Genomic DNA, 20,855 nt, shown 5'->3' on the forward strand with positions numbered 1-20,855 from the left:
GAATAGGAGCTTAGAGTCACGCCTCAGTTCTGGTATCTAACTGTTTAGAATAGGCTGACGTGATTTACGTCTTAACAGGAAATAAGAGGGCATGGTTGTAGTCGCACCGCCTGGGTTATAATAGACTAATTTGCTAGACTATTGTAAAAGGTGTTTAGGCAAGCACTTGTCATGGCAAGAGTTAGTGGGCCTCATTACACGGTAGGCGGTGGACCAAGGTGCTCTTAGCACCTTGGTCCATGCCGGTAAAATACCGGCACCGCCTTGGAGGAAAGGGGAATTACAGCCCTATTCCAAGGTTGGCAGGCATTTCCTTCACGGTGTACTGCAGACGCGCCAGCACAGTTTTTTTCAGAGACGAGAACGCGAGGCGCTCTGATAAGCAATGTGCGTTTTGATCTAAGAGTTAGCCTGAGTTTCTTATGTACTTTGAATTGATTTACATTTTAGATGTAATGGTGTGGTTTCCTGTGAACAACGCAGCGACAGCTAATTTCTAAACGACTAAGATGAGAACAGATATCTATCAAGGTAATGTGTATTTGCTTCATTGTAGAGACTGGGCATTATTAAGGCATAATAATGATTGTGCTTGTTTTCTCTCAGCATATTGAAAAGACGTTTTTTACTCTTTTGATTCCCAATAGCTCAGTTTAAATAAGTTGCAATTGGAAGCTTATGCATATATATTGTGGAATGAAGAGTTACTGGGCCTCATTACGAGGTGGGTGCAAAGGGATACCGGGCACCGTTAAGGAAACCGGTACTGGTAATCCCTTTACGCCCTATTCCGAGGTCCCTTAGTTTTACCAGGCGTTGTGGACGGGGCCCGTTAAGGGACATTTTAGCTAATAACGGTACCGCAAATTGCGGTACCGTTATTAGCGCCTTCCCTCTTCCCATTGAGCCCTATGGGGGCTCAAATGGGAATGGGGAATGACTTTTTCAATGGGGACTTACCAGTCTAGTCCGACCTTTGCGGGACCGGTAAGTCCCCATTGAATGAGGACGGACTCGGTACTGGTATTGGAGGTAGTCATGGCGCAAATAGCACCATGACTACCTCCAACCTCGTAATGAGGCCCACTGTGTCTCAACCGTGGGAGGAGGGGGGTCGTTCTCCTAATGTGAGTATACACATGTATTGTGCTACAGCCATTTTAACATTGTAATAATGTTGGCTGTTAGAGAACTTCATTTTCGAAAATCTCTCCAATCAACTTTCTTGTTCATTACTCTCACAGGTGACGCTGAAATGCTAAATGTAGCAGTTGAGCGGAACATCGTTAATATATTGTGAAGACATCATCTTGTGGCTTGAAAAATTACAAATCCACCTTTGATTGATGGATTATGAACCAGCTGACTGTTGTGTTGTACAACGTTAATGCACTGACAGTCTCATGAATAGAAACTTGAAGTATTCGTATATACTGTTAACATTTCATGGGTGTCAGCTAGTGCTTCAAGCTTTTAAAACATTGGGCCTCATTACGACCCAGGCGGTAAGTTACCGCCTGGGCAGTGACTTTACCACCATGGCGTAAACTACATTTACGCCATGGTGGTTGGCGGACTTACCGCCCCATTCCGAGGTTGGCGGGGGCGGCAAGTCCCCAATCCCCATTTACCCTTCCCCATTCCCATTTTTGCCCCATAGGGCATAATGGGAGTGGGGAAGGCGTTAATTATGCCACCGTAAATTACGGTGGCGTAATTAACAACATGGTCCCTTAGCGCCATGGATTTTAACACCTGCTAAAAGCAGGTGTTAAATCCTCCATGGCGCTAAGGGACCTCGGAATCAGGCGGTAAGGGTCGGCGCTGTTTACGGCTGAGTTGTATTTTCTTCTCTGTTCTGCAGAAGGAAGCATTTTGGAATATGGACTGCATGAGTGAGTGAAATAGGACATCTTTTATTTTTTTTATTTATTGTGCATTTGGTTACAAAGAAATTACAACCTTAAGCACATATATTAAATATGCAAGAATTCTTATCGGCAATAAATTAAAATCAATATATACAGATTTATCAAAATAAAAACAGCTATCGAACTATACATTCAAGTTCCATTCACAATTCAACGTTATAAAGAGGATGTCTTCAATGTATCCAGCTGGCTTGCCACTGTAGCCAATTAGTGACCCATAAGGAGCTTTACTGCCTCCTTCCACACATAAAACCCTGCACCCGTTACAGCCAATGAGGTTGCACCATAAAAGGTGCTCCTAAATTGGTTTTCTCCAACATTTCCAATTTCAGAAATAGGACCTCTGCATGTATGGGATGCCATTGGGTGCACTAGACCAATATGGCATTGCAACGGAGTGATTGATTTCACGGTTCTATGTCATTTCATCGACGGGTGTAATTTCAATGTTTTTTTAATGAGTATGGCAACTTGAATGTTTTAACATGACCCGTGGGCTGCCCGTTAACAGCTACATGTAATGGAGCAGGTTATTACAGCGCAGAAGGAAAAGCTAAGGTTGTGCAAGACTTTGGTTGCGCAACATGCGCAGTGAGGCGCTAGGGAGAAACCTTTCATTGGGATAAACTACCGGAATTTACACAACGGTGGACGTTTTAGAGTACATGCCAACTGCAGGCGGGCGATCACCAAAGCTTTGCAGGCAGCGTTTTACAATAGATTCCTATGGAAACCACCTGGTGCCAGCGAAAGCGTATGCCATTGGAATCCTAAAACCGGTGCTCTTTCAAGACGGAGGAGGAAAGCAAAGCAGAGATGCAGACTCCGCTTTGGTGCTTGCCTAAGCCTTTGAAAGGCACAACGAGATGAAGCGTAAAATGGAAGCACAGAAGCAATACCCCTTACTTTACTGCTTTCATTGTCCACTCCGCTCATTTCAAAATGACCCCGAAAGTGTAAATCTGTAACTTACAGACAATCTCCCAATATTAAGGCAACCCAGCTGCTCCCCGTTATGGGCTACAAACTGTGCTGATATGACCCCTAATTTAACAGCAGTAGCTTGGACTGACAGGCCTCCGGCTATCAGAAAGGAGAGTGTCAAGAGGTAACAGAATGCAAAGGTGAATAGAGAGGTGCGAAGGAATAAGAGTAAACAAAACACACACACACATACACACACGCACACGCACACGCAGACACACACACACACCCCAAATCCTGTGTGCCCAATAGACGGATCCATGGGGGTGCGTGGGTTTGAGAATGTAAGCTGCTTCCGAGCGCTTGCAGACAAAGTAACTGGACACTTAATTGTAAAACATCTATGGGTGTATTGGGCAATGCCTAAGTAAATACAGATAGAACATTTTCACTTCTTAGATTCAACGTTTAGCTGCAAATGCCCCATTTTGCTTGTACCAAATGCTTCTAGGCACAGTAGCACAGTGAAACCAAAAAAGTGATGGGTGGAAGGTTTTGGATTAATCTGAACCACTGGCATTGCTCAGGGCAACCCTCCAGACCAATGGTCTTTAGCCCGTCTGCACCATTGCAAAAGGGGCCCAGCCATATGCAAATCAGTCAGGTACTGCCACCAATGGAAGCAGCCCTGCCCGAACTGCTAGGCCAGGTCCCCTCTGCACGGAAACACAAGCAACCCCAGACATGTTTCGGCCTCGTTGGGCCTCCTCAGTGAGGTGCAGCTTGGTTCCCTATGGCGCAGCAAGCAAGAGACCCACGTCTGGGCATACCCTCTCTCACATTGGGAGAAAAACTGTGACCACAAAAGTGATGGGTGGAAGGTGTTGAATTAATCTTAACCACATGCAATGCTCAGGGTAACCTTCCACACCACTGTTTAATAGCCCGTCTGCACCATTCCAAAAGGGATCCGGCCATGTGCAAATCAGTCAGGTACTGCCATCTAGAGACCCAAACTAATTCTCACTGATGAGGCTCAACAAGGCCAAAACATGTTTGGGGATTCTTGTGGTCTCGTGCAGAAGGGAAGTGACTTAGCAGTTTGGGCTGGACTGCCCCTTTTAGGGGTGGGGCCACGCCTTATTTGCATATGGTCTTTCCCCTTTTGTAATGGCTTGGCAGGCGAAAAATGATGGCCTGGAGGGTTGTCCAGAGCAATGTCAGGGTTTAAAGTTTCATCCCTACACCTTCAAGCCATCACCTCTTTCGTTTCACAGTAGCATAGTGCCCTGCTATAAAGAAGGCACATTTCAGGGAACTGTAGTAGAGCAAGTGAGCCTCAGAGCTATTAACGGGTGTGTGCTGCGTTTGAGTGCCCCTGGCCCACGAGGAACCTGAAGCCCCAAAAGGCCCTTCACTACAGGTGGCATTATCTGGGTGACCCTCATGACACTTTCAAGTGGGGGATATGGCTGTAATTTCCCAGATAAGTATTGGCCTGTGTGCTTGCTGTTCTTGCAACCCATGAGTCATATTAGCCACACTTATAGGGTTGAAATGGCACTCTAAATGCTGGTTCCTTTTTAAATTATGGCTGCTACCCAGTAGGGATCGTTGGATGCTCGTACATACATTTGTGAACCTTTTCTCACACTCCATACAGTGGTATGACCGCCCCCCCCAGTATGGATCGTCCAATGATCGTACAGACACTAGTGAACCCTTTCTCACACTCCATGCTGTGGTATGGTCACTCCCCAGTATGGCTTTTCTGGTGAATGTGCAGATTTGCCCAAGGAGTGAAGCTTCTGTCACACTGCAGTGTGGGTTCTCTGATGTCTCCTCAGGTTTGATGCCCGATTAAAATGCTTACCACATTCTGTGCACCCATAGGGCTTGTCCGTGGTGTGAGTCCTTTGATGGCAGCTCAGAGCAGAGGAGCGACCAAAGATTTTTTTGCATTCTGTGCATTGATAGGGCTTCACCCCTGTGTGGATCCTCTGATGTTGGTATAGACTTGAGCCACAAGTAAAGCTTTTAGAACACTCCATACACTGGTATTGTCGCATCCTAGTGTGTATCCTCTGATGCTGGTACAGATATGAGCTCCAAGTGAAGCTTTTATTACATTCTGTGCACTGATAGGGCTTCACTCCTGTATGGATCCCCTGATGCTGGTGCAGAATTGAGCTGCAAGGAAACCTTTTCCCGCACTCTGTACACTGGTACGGTTGCTCCCCGGTATGGCTCTTCTGATGCCGGTGCAGATTTGCACTCTGGGAAAAGCTTTTCTCACATTCCGTACACTTGTATGGTTTCACCCCAGTATGGGTCTTCTGATGCCTGTGAAGGTGTGAGGGCTGAGTGAAGCTTTTCCCACACGCTATACACTGGTATGGTCGATCTTCTGTATGGCTCCTCTGATGGCGATACAGATTTGATATGCGAGTGAAGCTTTTTCCACACACGGTACACTGGTATGGTTGCACCCCAGTATGAATCCTCTGATGCTGGGAAAGATCTGTGCTCTGGGTGAAGGTTTTCTCACACTCTGAGCACTCAAACGGTCTCTCTCCAGTGTGGGATCTCTGGTGCCTCATCAGGTGTGACACACGGTTAAAGTGCTGATCACATTCTGTGCACTCGTAGGACTTCTTCCTAGCATGGACCTTCCGATGGCCGATCTTTCTCTGTTGAAAGAAGCAGTTTCCACATATTATTTTGAGTCATTGTACAACCTAAAATAAATAGACCTGTTAATTCTTGTTTTACTGCCCACTGACAAACTGGATGATCCTGAGTAAGGCCTATTGTTTCTTCCCTCATATCAGTTTTACAAGTTAAAAGCCCAGTTAGTCCTCAAATATAACAATGAAACCTTTCAGAGACTTGACATATCAGGAGTCGCACATGGACAAAATGAAATTGATGGAAGAAGGCTAGACTGATTTACATTTGCTAAACGGACCACGTTTGTGCACTGCACCTTCTCACCAAACACACTTGTAACAAGTGTACTTTACAAGCACATGCACAAAATAGTTCAGAAAACATATCTTCATGCTCATCAGATGAACATTTTTTGGTGTGTAAAAGCCAGCACTACTTGCTTTGCCAATGCAGGTTACTGACTTACTGTTGGCATCTCCCTCTTTATCAACTGCAGCCCAAATGCGTTGTAGTGAGCATTCAGGTTTATTTTGGAATTGTTCAAAAAGAGTAGATGTCCTGTATCTGAACGCAGTGCCATAAACTTTAACAATGACGATGCAAAAGGATTGCGGTTAATACATTCTCATCATCCACCCACCAGATTCAGGATCATAATCCCACAAAGGAGCTCGGATGAAGTGGTCACTGATGAGACATGTGCCTTTCAAACTAAGAAGTGAATCCTTTAGTAGGGTTCTAGAATGACGAGGCCTGTGTAAGCAGCATCATTGTCCTGAATACTATAGCATTAGCACCCCGTTCCAAGGGCTGGAACGGGACTGTAACCACCCGGCAACCTGGGTTATAGGCCAGAGCAAAGCAATGGCTTAGAACGAGGGGACAGGACACTATCCCCGTTCCAGCCCTTCGCTGGAAAGTGGTAACACTGGGTGTTAAAAAACAAAAAACTGGTCACACATGGCTTCACACTGAATGTAAATACTGTGCCAAGATGGCCGCCATGGTTATGGAAGGCAGGGCTCCATATGGAGCCCCTCTTCAATTTCCATGGCATCCACAAACCGAGGAGTGACGCTGATGCAGGGGCTGCGGCAGGTGCTGCCACTACAATCAGGTAAGTGCGGTCTGCAGAACTTGATTGGCTATGCCCCCACCCCAGTTGCTAACAATATATGCATCCTTTAATAGGATTCTAGAAAGATGAGACCAGTGCAAGCAGCATTATTGTCTTTAAAACTAAGAATTGAATTTTGTTTATTCCAAAGTAATAGCTAAATACAGATCCAGCTCGACATGGAAGGTGATCTCTAGAAAGAGGTTACCACCATCGTGGGCCTTTGCCAGGTATGTGTGCTGACCCTGTCTGTGTCTTTTCAATTTATATCTTAGTGACCTGGCTGATGAGCTGAAAAAACAAGAGCTTAAAGATTGGGCATAAGCATATTCAAACATTTCACGTTTTCATACAATATTATTTTATTAGCCACTACAAGGGTTGCACTCCAACGTTATATAACTCATACAGAAGTATATTTGTCAGCCAGCAATTTACCGATCAGTACACCCAAAACTGTAATAATGATGTTTAAATTGGGAAAAAAACAGGTTGACTGCAGTTGACATACAAATAAGATCAAATTAAGGACCTGCAAGTCCATGATTTACCTGGGCTCCCTATTCTTAACTCGTTCGATAGGAACAATACCATAAAAAGCCTTTGAAAGATGTTCATGCCATCAATAACTCAAATGAACAGGGTTCAAAGTCTCTCTATTATGCTTTTAGTAAGATTCTACAAACAAAAGGCAATATCTTCCTTATTGTATGGTATTGAAATAGTAGACACACCTGAAAATAATCTAGGCATATGAGAAGATATCGCTTTGAAAGGAAAGCTTAGGGTATCCCGGGATACTGATTATATCCTGGGATCCCACCAAACGGTAATACCGTCCCCGCCACTTGGTCTGCCGGAATTACCAACAGATTACAAGTGGCAGGAAGGGTGAAAAATCCCCATTCCATGGAGTCCGATAGGTCTCTGCGGTGGAATACGCTGGTACTACCTGCACCGTTAATACTGGTGCCAGCGCTACCAGCTGTTTATTGCTGGCGGGGAGCCCGATTTACCTCCAGCTCCAGGCTGGAGACAAACCAGGCAACCCACGGGTAAACTCAGAGTATGCCGCGCCGGAACGAGCTGGTTAACAGATTTACTGACACGTTAATTCAGGGCCAGCATACTTAGAATGAGTCCCTAAGTCACCCGAAATGTAAACCCATTGTAGCGGTAAGGCTTGAACTAGGGCTTCAATCACTTTCCTCGCTTGTGATCTACAAGAAACATGATATTTCACGAAATGTTAAATCCTCCAACAGGGTCAATGTATGAGGCTCTACACGAGATCAACGGCACTAAATCGTTTGAAATCATATTGCAGTGAAGATCTAAGTGAAGCAGGGTGTGATGAAGATCTTCTTGAGGCAAAGCCAATCAGAGTTAAGAAAAAAAGAAGAGAACAAGATTGGGTTTAGCAGACAGACATGCAAACTCCTATGCCTCTCTGAAGGACTATTCTTCCACAATAAGGAAATATGACACAATCCCTAAGCATTCGAGGTGTTTCCCAGATCAAAATGATCAGGTAGTGTTCATGAGATTGTGATTATACTAACTGCACACTCTGGAGGTCAGGCCCGAGAAGGAGCTTGCCAAAGAGAAGAGATGCTGTCGCCTTTGCAAAAGGTCAGGGGAACTGGCGACCTGAACACCTCTAGGCTTAAATTGCAGTAAAACACAAGACATGGGGCCTCATTACGCGGTAGGTGGTAAGGGATTACCGGCACCAGTAAGGTCACCGCTGCCGGTAATCCCTTACCGCCCTACTACGAGGTCCCTTAGCGGGTCCCTTCCTTAACGCCTGGTCTGACCAGGTGTTAAGGACAGGACCCGTTATGGGACTTCAGAGCTAATAACGGTACCGCAAATTGCGTTACCATTATTAGCTCCATCCCCATTCCCATTGAGCCCTATGGGGGCTCTAATGGGAATGGGGAATGGTTCCCGGAATGGGGATTTACCGGGTCCTCCAAGGTTGGAATGACCCGGTAAGTCCCTATTTCCGGGAACCCAGACCTGGAATGCGGTAAGGGGGCAGCCATGGTGCTAATAGCACCATGGCTACCTCCTACCGCGTAATGAGGCCCATAGTGTACTTATGCTTCCATAAATATGCTTTTAGCAATGTCTTTTTACGCGTGGAGGCGTTTTGGTACTAAGCTTTAGTGGTGTAAGGAACTCATGGTGGCAACATTAAAGACAGGCACAAGTGATCACATTTCAAGGGTGTTTCTTAAACTGTATGCAGGGTGGAAAAACGCCTAATCTAAACCTAAATCTAAGATGGGAGCAAGCGTCGACCATCAAATGAAAATAAAGGCAGTACTAGTGACGTTGTGTCAAATAAAAAGGGCCTATACTAAGAAACCTATTGCCAAACCTTACAGCTAATACAGAAAGGGTGTGGGATGGTTTTCAAGTAAAGAAAGAAGTGTTCACAAATAATTTGTCAGGATGCAGCAGCTTGGGTCTCCCTTCCCCACGTTTTGAACACGGGGTAAGGTGGAACATTGAAGCACAGTACACTCCTGAGCTTCCCCAGCACAAGACAACAGTTCCACTAGCAGCTATGAGGGCCGTCGATGGCCAAGTCTCAGTTCTCTTTAAAGTCCCTTGCCTTCGAGGGCCTGACATATTCAAATAACAAAACAAAGGTTCCTTCAACAAAATGAAAGTTTGTTTCCTGGTTTTATTAAGGGTGAGGATTCTTCACCCCTGGGTCCCCTTCTTCCGGATGCTGAACCTGGTTCCTCGTGGTGTTGGGTGATAGCGTTTCACCCCCTGGATCTCCCTCTTCCGGGCTTGGATCCTCACAACAGTTCCTATCAGTATCAGAGCCTTCAGTGGTTGGGTCTCCTGGTTACGAGGGTCTGATAGGTTGTCAAAGAAAGAGCCAACAAACAAACACAAAGTTCTGTTTTACATATTTCTCGGGTGATGGATTCACCCCTGGGTCCTCCTCTTCCGGGCGCAGGCCCCTCTTTACTTTCAGCCTCCCTCCACCGGGTTTATTATGGCTTTTCTCGCATTCGCTACTCATAATGTCTTTTTAAACAGTTCCAGTGGACATCCCTCGGATGGGTTTACCTTTGTCAACACACTGTTTCTTGGGACTTTAGACTTGCACCTTTCTCGTCAGCATCCCTCCTCCGGGTTCACCCATGCCAACTTCACATTCACATTTACATTTACTTCCAATGTTCACAGGATTCACCTCCCTTGCTTTCTCATGAAATGGAATTCATTTACCTTACTTCCTCTACAGGTCAACTGTACATGGATTTTGCTTGATCTCCTGTATAACCACTTTGGCCTACCTTGGCGGTTCTCATACGGACTACTGGAATCTATAGTTTCACTCAGATGGGGATCGACCAGGGTTTCTCGAAGCAGCACCCACGTGGTGCAGGTTCCCTTCTGCAGCTGTTCTCCCCTTTACAATTTTATAGTTATTTGAACTTCTCTCACTTTGCGACTTTCATTCACCACGGCCTGGTTCTTATCGGCCCTCCCCTCAGCTCTGAGGAACCGATTGGCTTTCCTCTTGACTGGAGTCAAGGCCGGTACCATGGAAGCAGGAGTCTCCCTTGCTCCGGCTTATCAGCATCAATACGCTCTGTGTACCTTTGACATCGGCTGGAGCACACTTGGGCTATTGTCCTTAGTCTTACGATTCCTTCAGCGGAGGGTTTGCAGGGTTTTGTCGAAAAGGGCAAGGTATTTTCTCTCCTCATCAGCTGCTCGATATTTCCCGCCTTTCTCCTCCTCTTGAACTGCCAGATCTGGATAGCTGTCTCGTCGTGCGGTCTGCCTTGCTCATACTGTTCTCTCTTGCTTCACCTTTTATCCCTGTGGGGAAAGGAAAGGGACGTCAGGTGTGTGTGATTTAGATCAATTGCCTGACTGTGCCTGATCCCCGCAGCGGGACATGTCAGGAAAACAGTTTTATTAGTCTGCTGTCGTAAGTGGGGTAAGATAGCGTTCGTGTTGGAAAGGGAAGTGGTTGGAGTGTCAGAGTGTCCTAAGGGACGGGATGTGGAAGAGGTGTTATAAGGAACTATAGTTTTTGTTCTAGGAGGGTAGGTGATTTTGGAAGGGTGGGTTTTGGTGGTTTTTGAAATGGGTAGGAGGGTTTGTATTAACTGTACTTGTTGTTCACTTTCGACTGGGAGTTCAGAATGTGACAATCAGGGACGGGATTGGTAGGGTTTGCTGGGCATACGAGAATAGCTGGGATAGTGAAATAAACAAGGGGTATTGTGGGAACTGTAGTATTTTATCCGAGCAGTTTGGGAGTGCAGGAAATAATAATCAGAGGGACAGGAAGAAGAATGATTGGGAGTATTCGGATAGGGAACAGGAAAACAGGGATTCTGAGAAAGATGGTTTCTGAATGCAACAGGGTGTGTAATGGATTCATCAGAGGCGGAGGGGATGGTGGATTCTTGAAAAGGAAGTTTATCGGATGGAAGGGAGGTAGAGTTGATACAGCCCATAAAAGCCTCATAGACTTTGTCTTCCGCATCCCTTTATAGTACTGTGTCTCACGTGGGGCATTCCCCCAAGCATAACCCCAGGCTCCCCAACCCAGGTGATCCTCCCTCGCTCGTCCACCCTCAGGGTTGGGATCTGAGAGAGCCAGCCTTCCCCTGGCCACCTGAATAAGGGCTTCCCGAGGTTTACTTGGGAGAATATCCTCAGGTTTCTCACAGTGGGTAATCTACTTGTATGCCCTGGTGCACTACATTAGAAAGATGTATGATAAGCTCTGGGTGGCGTGCGGATTCTGATAATATTCATATTCTGTATACGTTAACCTTTGATAATGCATTTGCAAAGCCTATATGTATCCAGGGACCAGCCTTTAGTCATAAATCCACTTTGGGTTACGTATGGCACAAACACACTTTGTTAGAAAGGTACACAAGCTGTCAGAGGAAATCTGGCTTCCTTGAGGGTAGTGAACTGGTTAGAAGAGACGTAATCAGATCCATCGTCTTCCTCTTAGCCCCCTGGATGAACTGTATATTTTCCATGCTGTGGGCTATTTGTAATTCCTTTTTTCCTTTTTTTATAGAAACTGTGTTAAATTAATTAAATTGTATGCTTTAAAATAGTCTTTTTCCTTTTCTTTTTAAAAAGTTGATAACTTTGATTGTATAAAGGTTTGGATAAACCATATATACAAATAAAAAAAGAATTGCTTCCTTTAGTATGGTTCTCGAAAGATGAGACCAATGTGAGCAGCATCATTGGGCCTCATTATGATGCTGCCGGTCCGGAAAGCTCACTGGCACTGTTGTTTCTGGACCAGCATATTACAGGTCTGCCTGCTGGAGCTGCCGTGCCCAACAGGTCTGACCCTGCCGGGCACATCGGCCACGGTAGGCAGACCGATCATGGAAGCACCGGCAGAAAGATGAGACCTGCGCGAGCGGCCTCATTGTCTAATACTAACAATTGCTTCCTTTAGTAGGGTTCTAGAATGATGAGACCAGTGCATTGCCTGTAAACCTAAGAATTGCATCCTTCAGTAGGGTCCTAGCGGGAAGTGAGCAGCCCACTGTCTAATACTAAGAATATTATCTTTTAGTAGGATTTAAGAGAGGTGAGCAGTGTGAGCCGCATCATTGCCTTTAAAACTAAGAATTGCATCGTTTACCAGGGTTCTAGAGAGTGGAGACCTGAGTGAGCAGCATCTTTGTCTTTAATACTTAGAATTGCATCGTTTACCAGGGTTCTAGAGTGGAGACCTGAGTGAGCAGCATCTTTGTCTTTAATACTTAGAATTGCATCGTTTACCAGGGTTCTAGAGAGTGGAGACCTGAGTGAGCAGCATCTTTGTCTTTAATACTTAGAATTGCATCGTTTACCAGGGTTCTAGAGTGGAGACCTGAGTGAGCAGCATCTTTGTCTTTAATACTTAGAATTGCATCGTTTACCAGGGTTCTAGAGTGGAGACCTGAGTGAGCAGCATCTTTGTCTTTAATACTTAGAATTGCATCGTTTACCAGGGTTCTAGAGAGTGGAGACCTGAGTGAGCAGCATCTTTGTCTTTAATACTTAGAATTGCATCGTTTACCAGGGTTCTAGAGAGTGGAGACCTGAGTGAGCAGCATCTTTGTCTTTAATACTTAGAATTGCATCGTTTACCAGGGTTCTAGAGTGGAGACCTGAGTGAGCAGCATCTTTGTCTTTAATACTTAGAATTGCATCGTTTACCAGGGTTCTAGAGTGGAGACCTGAGTGAGCAGCATCTTTGTCTTTAATACTTAGAATTGCATCGTTTACCAGGGTTCTAGAGAGTGGAGACCTGAGTGAGCAGCATCTTTGTCTTTAATACTTAGAATTGCATCGATTACCAGGGTTCTAGAGAGTGGAGACCTGAGTGAGCAGCATCTTTGTCTTTAATACTTAGAATTGCATCGATTACCAGGGTTCTAGAGAGTGGAGACCTGAGTGAGCAGCATCTTTGTCTTTAATACTTAGAATTGCATCGATTACCAGGGTTCTAGAGAGTGGAGACCTGAGTGAGCAGCATCTTTGTCTTTAATACTTAGAATTGCATCCTTTAGTAGGTGATTGACAGTTTATCTTGGCCAAGTTGGCAAACCCTTGCCACTTTTTGGCTCAGATTCCGACAACCATCAAATGGAAACGCTGGCAGGATCACCACGAAGGTGCAAGAGGAAAAGAGAGGCCTGGATCAATGGGATTGGACAATGTGCTACCCTGTCATTGAGTGTTATTGTTATTATTTTTTTATTGTGTATGGTAAAATAAAACCGTTAGAATATCTATATTTCAAAACAATTAAATAAAAACATTGTTCAGTAAAATCCATTACAGAATAATCAAATCAACATAACATATATATCATAATATCAATACATTTTCAGATAACTGATAATATAATATAATTTGGTATACATATAATACCAAAACTGCAAACACCAATTAATATTAACACATATACAAAATAAAAATAGTCAGGTTATCTTTCAAAAGAGGACTAACCCTGACCATTCAAGTCAGGGCCACAATTCATAGATCTTCTCATTAACAATTGTTCCTCAATAACAGTTATACATTTCATTAGACTAAGGACAGGTTTTTGGCTCGTCCCCCACATACATCTTTCCACAGACTCTCTCTGCTCAACCCGGAGGCAGTAAACAACTGTGCACCAAAAATGTGCACCCTATCAGCTTCAAAGAAAGAGCAATATACGGTTAAATGTTTCAAAGTTTCAAGCTCCTTAGAAGAATCACAAACTCTACATCTACCAAAATTCAAATTAACCTTAGCCCGATCCCAATGCTGCAATTCTGGATTTGGTTCAGTCGAAAACGCAAGTAGGCTTTCCTAGCTTTATTATAAGGGAAGATCTCTAAGTATCTTGTCCGCTGACCCCATTGTCTCGTAAATTTGGCGTATTCATAATATGCCTTGCTTTTACTTATTTTGTCTGACAACATACACCAATAATATCGCTGAAGCACTTCGGATGAAACCGCTATATAAGCACTGAAAATAAATGAAATACAATATAGAATTGTGAATTCTCCATTGTGCAACATTGTTCCTTTTAAACATGTTTCTAAAAAAGGCATTTTCCTCCTCTATTTATTAAAGGGATCTGCTTCAGCATAAAAGCAGAAGGATGAAGAGGACCAGATCACAGAAGGTTGGTTCCACGTCTCAAGCCATGGAGCACAGTGAGCCCTCGAGTCATTATGGGGCACAGATTAGGAAGTGCGTCACGATTCAGTGACTGCATGCTGGGAATGTTCAGGGAGCACTTCACTGTTCGTGTGCCCTTCCACACTCCTTGGCACATCCGCTAAAAGGAACGTAAACAATGTCCCCCATTACAGCAATGTTGTCATCCAATAGTCTTTCCTTTAATAACCTGCAGCACAGCAGCTTCCAACTGTGCTGTTGTCAAAATGCTGTGATCAATGTGCCTTTTCACCCAGCCAAAACTAGAAGAAGACTATTTTCTTCATGTCTATGACCACCAGACTACATAAGCAGAGCAGCCAGTAGTAGAAAGAGTAGACTGTGTAGAGTGGCAAGTATGGTAACGATGAGGAGTAGGGGGGGACGTTGATGAAAATATGTTCAAGATAGAAGACACAAAGCTAAAGGACATGCGCAGAACTGCCAGAAACACCAGGCATAACGGCAGTGGCGGTACTGAGATGCCAATGGTACAGCCGACTGCTCAAGGACTTGTGAGCTCAAGGCCGCTGAAACGCCAATTGACACCAGTGCAACAAGGACACCCAGTCTGCCAAGTTATCCAGAGAAACCAACCAACCCGAAGTAATCACCAGGGTGGAGAGTGAGGAGCCACAGAGAGAAGCCAGTCCATGAACACCACCAACTTGAAAGAGGTGATCGACGAAGCAGGCCGTGACTCCAATGTCAGGACTCCTAATGGTAGTGGAGTTCAGAGTAGCTAGGCAGTGAAGGTCATGGTTCGTATTAGTGGTGATGGAGTTCAGAGTATCTGGACGTTGATGGTCAGGGTTCTTAGTAGTGGTAGTGGGTTCAGAGTACCCGGAGAATGGTGGTCAGGGTTCATAGCAATGGTGATGGAGTTCAGAGTATCTCGACGTTGATGGTCAGGGTTCTTAGTAGTGGTAGTGGGTTCAGAGTACCTGGAGAATGGTGGTCAGGGTTCATAGCAATGGTGATGGAGTTCAGAGTATCTGGACGTTGATGGTCAGGGTTCTTAGTAGTGGTAGTGGGTTCAGAGTACCTGGAGAATGGTGGTCAGGGTTCATAGCAATGGTGATGGAGTTCATAGTATCTCGACGTTGATGGTCAGGGTTCTTAGTAGTTGTAGTGGGTTCAGAGTATCTGGAGAATGGTGGTCAGGGTTGATAGCAGTGGTGATGGAGTTCAGAGTATCTGGACGTTGATGATCAGGGTTCTTAATAGTGGGTTCAGAGTACCTGAAGAATGGTAGTCAGGGATCGTGGTAGTGGTGATGAAGTTAATTGTATCTGGATATTGATGGTCAGGGTTTTTATAGGATATGATATATTATTTATATTGCGCTTGTACGCAAGTGTTTCAGAGCACGACAAGGCAAGGGAGAGGAACAAGGGAGAACAAAACAGCGATCTTACTAGGCCCAGTGATATTGAGAACGCGCAAGTGCATTGGAGAGGGAACAGGTAAAAGTGCATGAAGGGGGGGAGTGGAAAGTGCAGAGCGAAGGAGAAACAGATAAATAATAAAAATAAATAAATTATAAAAAGGTAACAAACAGTGGTAGTGCAGTCAGCAAGTGGCAAGTGCTGGGTTTAGGGCAGCAGAGGGGGTATGTCTGATAAGTGCAGGAAAAAGGGCAGGGGACTGTCTGGTTACAGATACAGAGGGAGGCTGGCCAGAGAATGAGAGGAAAGGAGGGTGAAGGTGTGCCGATGAGGAGGATCTTTGTCTTGCTGGCATTCAGGCAAAGATCGTTGGCGGCACACTAATCTTGAATGGCAGTTAGGCAATCAGAGATGAGAGAAGGAGAGGAGGTGACTAAGGGAAGCCTGAAAATGAGTTGAGTGTTGTTGGCATAGCACTGGAAATTGGAGCACAAAATGGCAATGCAGTGGGCAAGAGTTGGCAGGTATTGGTTAAAAAGCCAGGGCGAGAGCTTATACCCCTGGGGAACACCACAGGTAGAAAGGGAGATAGATGAAAGGAAGGACCAAATTTGGACCTGGGAGGGTCAATCATTGTGTAAAGAGGTCAGCCAGGCCAGAGCCTGATCAGTGATTCCCAGGTTGTCACGGAGATGGTTGAGCAAGATGGTATGGTTGACCGTGTCAAAGGCAGAAGAGAGATCAAGTAGGATGAGGACAGAGGGAATGTTAGAATCAAGTTTGGAGAGCAGGTCTTCACGGATATTCAGGAGAGCAGTTTCCGTGCTTCTGGCAGCTCTGAAGCCAGACTGATGGTCATGGAGACAGCCAACAGAATCAGAGTGAAGGTTAAGCTGAGAGATGGCCAACTTTTTCCAGGAGTTTGCCCAGAAAAGGAGTCATGGAAATTGGGCGATAGTTAGCCAGACAAGAAGGATCAGCTGTGGGTTTCTTGAGAAATGGATGCACAAGGGAGTGCTTCAGAGGGGAGGGGTTGTCTCCTGAGGCAAAGGAGAGGTTGCAGAAATCAGCAAGGGCTGGGATGGGTGTATCAATATGGTCTTTGATGGTTTTAGAGGAACAGGGATGAACCTGTTTTTACAAGGCTTTCATAGATCAGACTTGTCTAGTGACCTCGTCAGGGGAGAAAAGAGGAAAGGACGAGAAAGAGGGTGGGGGTGGCTGAAGGAGGGTCAGCGTGCGCAGAAGGAGAGGGGAGAGGAGGGCGAGGGGAGGAAAGGGTGGACAGGATGTCCTGGGTTTTTGAGATAAAGTAAGAGGCCAGGGTGGTGCAAAGAGCCTGGGTGGAAAAAGGAAGGGCAGACACTGCAGCAGGGTTGGCCAGCTCATTGCAGATTTTAAAGAGTTCAGCCGAGTTGTTAGATGTCGCAGAGACACAGGCTTGAATGTGGGCTCTCTTCTTGGTGTGGACAGAGAGTCGGTATTGCCTTTGGAGCAAGCGACAGGCCAGTTTGTCAAGAGGATGAACAAGAAGCCCTCCATTTCCTCTAGGCTGCCCTACAGTAGTGGTAATGGGTTTAGAGTACCTGAGAATGGTAGTCAGGGATCATGGTAGTGGTGATGAAGTTCATTGTATCTGGATATTGATGGTCCGGGTTCTTAGTACTGGTAGTGGGTTCAGAGTACCTGGAGAATGGTGGTCAGGGATCGTAGTAGTGGTGATGAAGTTCAGAGTATCTGGACGTTGATGTTCAGGGTTCTTAGTAGAGGCAGTGGGTACCGAGTACCTGAAAATGTAGTTCAGAGTACCTGGGTGTTGATGGTCAGGGTTAGTACTACTGGTAGTGGGTTCAGAGTACCTGAGAATGGTGGTCAGGGATCATAGTAGTGGTGATGGAGTTCTTAGTATCTGGACGTTGATGGCCAGGGTTCTTAGTAGTTGGTTCAGAGAACCTGGAGAATGGTGGTCAGGGATGTAGTAGTAGTGATGGGGTTCAGAGTATATGGAAGTTGATGCTCAGGGTTCTTAGTAATGGTAGTGGGTTCAGAGTACCCAGATCATGATGGTCAGGGTTTGTAGTAGTGGTGGTGGTGCTCAGAGTACCTTGGCAATGATAGTCAGAGTTTGTATTACTGATAGTGGGTTCACAATACCCAGACAGTGGTGGCGTTGACCACTTGTTGGAAGGGGCAACCAAGGAGAACAGGTAAACTGTTGAGACAGTTTCCCAAATGCGTTCCGCCTAAATACCTTAAAGGCTTGACATACTTGCAGAGAACATGGGAGGAAGGGCTTGTGTCTGGTGATGAGGCTGGTGCCAAATATGGATCTCTCAGCCCTGTCATGGTGGTTTGGGAATGCTGCAATCATTGATGACTGTAAAGACTGGAGGGGGTATCTGTACCTCTGCCCTCTATTTGGTAAGGTAAAGGCACAGAACACCCCAGCCAGGTATCTCAATTTGATAGCAATGGACGAGCAGCAAGGCTTAAGCTTTCAGGAGGTGATGCAGGTTGGTTCTTAAGTACAGCCAGTCCCCAAGCCCCCACAAAAGAATGTCCACACACTATGTTAGGTTATAACACAGCTTCTTTATATAAAATAATATTCAGTAATATATATACATTTAAACAATAACACTTTGCACTTGGAAATACGTATTTAAAGAATAGCAAATATATACAATGTATGTGGTACCACACAATACTTAAATCAGTAATAGATGCACTAACTGCAGACAGTTTTAAATAGGCATGTGCAACCTGTAATGGAACGGTTAGGGAGTAACTTACCTTGTCTTTTGCAACCCAGTCCAATAACATTCTGCTTTCTTTAAAAGGTTCTACAACCCCAAAGTACCCGAGTGGCCAAAGGAGAACAGAAATCAAGACAAATCTGGGACCCCTGGATGACCCCTGAGGATAGAAGATGCTCTTCCTCATCACAGTACCTTTGGTGCCTTGGCAGGGGAAGTGGCAGAGTTTCTCGGTTTCACTGGATGATTCCCTCCGAGGATGGACCTCCCTCTCCCCCCCCTTGGAAGAAGGCACCACTGGGATGCGGAGTCCAAAAAGAAAAATGGGACCAAAGTTTTTCTGAAGTCCAGCATTTTTACTCTTCGCAGTGCTCTCCTTTGGTTGACGATTTCTCAGACTGTAGAAGTCCTGTTAAGATGAAACTTGCTGTGGGCACCTTAAAGGCTTGACAGGTTAGAGTAAGACCCCTCGGAACCTTCAATGACTTCTGGCAGTGACGGTGGCATAGGTCACTTTTTGTGTCGGGTTTCTGAATATTGCGTTTTTCCGACTTTCGGTTCATTGGTCCTGCAGCCACAGGGACCTCTAGATGGCCTCTGGCGACCTGGACTTGACAGACCCTCACCGGGTCTGGACCCTCGGGACATCTTTATTAGCATCTGGTGGTGGGAATCCCACCAACAGACCTTCCTCTGCATTCAGCGACTCTGGACTCTCTCGGGTGGGAAAACGTGGTCAGTGATGATGGCAAGGATGTCCCTTGAAATGTTCTTATGCAGTTTGTAACTTTTGCAAGCAGCTCTATGCCAGGGTACCCCCTCTTCTGGGTGGGAGACAGACACGGCTTCCAGCGGTCATGAAACACACCTCCGGACCCTGGGGGACACCAATGGACTTCTTCGACTCACGATGTCCAGGCACTCCTCTTTAGGACTCGTAAGAACCCTTCCACGGACGGCAGGAACACATGACTGGCTTCCAGGGTACTTCTGATGAAGGGTAGCAGTTTGCACGATGGTCCCTTGTAGCTCAGGGAGAAGTCTCCTTTGCAGGTCCTCTCTGGATCAGTCCTTGGAACAACATAGCAGCTTTTGGATTAAACAAAGAAAATGCAGCAGCAAACTTCTCCTCCAGCTGGGCTTCAAGGTACAGCTTCATCTTGCTTCAGCTTCGACTTCAGGTTCTGAACAAATTGGTAAGTTAGAGGTCCCCCGATATACACATCTGTTCCCCATTCACTCTGGCTGAGCCAGGCTCAGTCTGCCAATCATACATTCATGCAGGCAGGCAGCCAATTAGGCTCACAGTCAATTCAGCCCATTCACTCTACTCAGAAAGCAATAACAAAGAATGTGGACTGGGTTAAGTACTCAGGCGTTCAGCACACTGCACTGCATTCATGTCAGTTTCAGTCAGGGCTGTCTCATTCATTGTGTCACACACACATAAACCAGACACCCATAACACTGAATGTAAATTCACTTCAGACTGTATTCATAAACGTCCACCCCTAGGGTGTACCCACACATTCAGCCCCAGGAAATGCTCTAGTCAGTCTGACAGGAGGCAGCCCCAGGGCCATATATGGTATATCCACTCAACAGCTAGTCAGGAGGAAGGGACAAAGCCAGGGTTTCCAAGGACTTTGGTAAAACAGGGTAAAAGGCAATAGAAACCAAGAGGCCACAGGGGACATCTTGCCTTCTGTCAGGAATCCACTGATTACTATGGCAGGGCCCGGGTATCCCAAAAGGTAAGGCACTCAGAAACAGTGCCAAGTCAGAGTGTATCCCCACCCATGGGTGCCATAATGTCATCCCATGGGTGTTCTTCACCAAAAGGAAAACATGGAGAGCTGTACTGCCAGAGGTCCAGGCTGGACCTAAGTGGCAGAAAACATACACAGGGAAGTAGTAAGACAAGGACTAGGAGGCCCTGTCCCTCCGTAGGGCATTTCCAGCATCACAATGACCATCTTGTTTCTTGCTGAGTATTTTCCTATTACATAGTGAGGTGCACAGCTGAGATATCATGAGCTATCTTGGAGTTGCCGCAAAACAATATTTAAGTTTCTCTGTTAGTTATGTTGTGATAAAGTATCCACATCTCTTAATGTATAACCCACAAATGTACACATTAGATGTGGCTGCCTTATCAGAACATAACTGGCAGAATACTACAAATTTAACAACGCGCTCCATCCCCACAATAGATTATTTCTACGCTTTACGGCCTTTACACAATAGGTTTGGATTCACAGAAAACCCTGTACTCCCCACTATTCTGTACTCATCTTTAAAAACGTTATCCACACCTCGCTGAAACTACACCCAATTACGG

General features: G+C 45.6%; 1 protein-coding gene across 1 annotated transcript in view; it reads right to left on the reverse strand.

The window, feature by feature from the left end:
• Positions 1-4,063: 4,063 nt before the first annotated feature.
• Positions 4,064-20,855, reverse strand: part of LOC138489350 (zinc finger protein 850-like) — a 233,284-nt gene continuing 216,492 nt past the window's right edge. Inside the window, exon 5 of the mRNA XM_069617068.1 lies at positions 4,064-5,450. Within this exon, the coding sequence (XP_069473169.1) occupies positions 4,667-5,450 (784 nt within the window). The 3' untranslated portion in view covers positions 4,064-4,666. The remainder of the gene's footprint in view (positions 5,451-20,855) is intronic.

This window comes from Ambystoma mexicanum, chromosome 9 (assembly GCF_040938575.1).
Source record: "Ambystoma mexicanum isolate Mex_15411 chromosome 9, UKY_AmexF1_1, whole genome shotgun sequence".
NCBI classification, from domain to species: Eukaryota; Metazoa; Chordata; class Amphibia; order Caudata; family Ambystomatidae; genus Ambystoma; species Ambystoma mexicanum.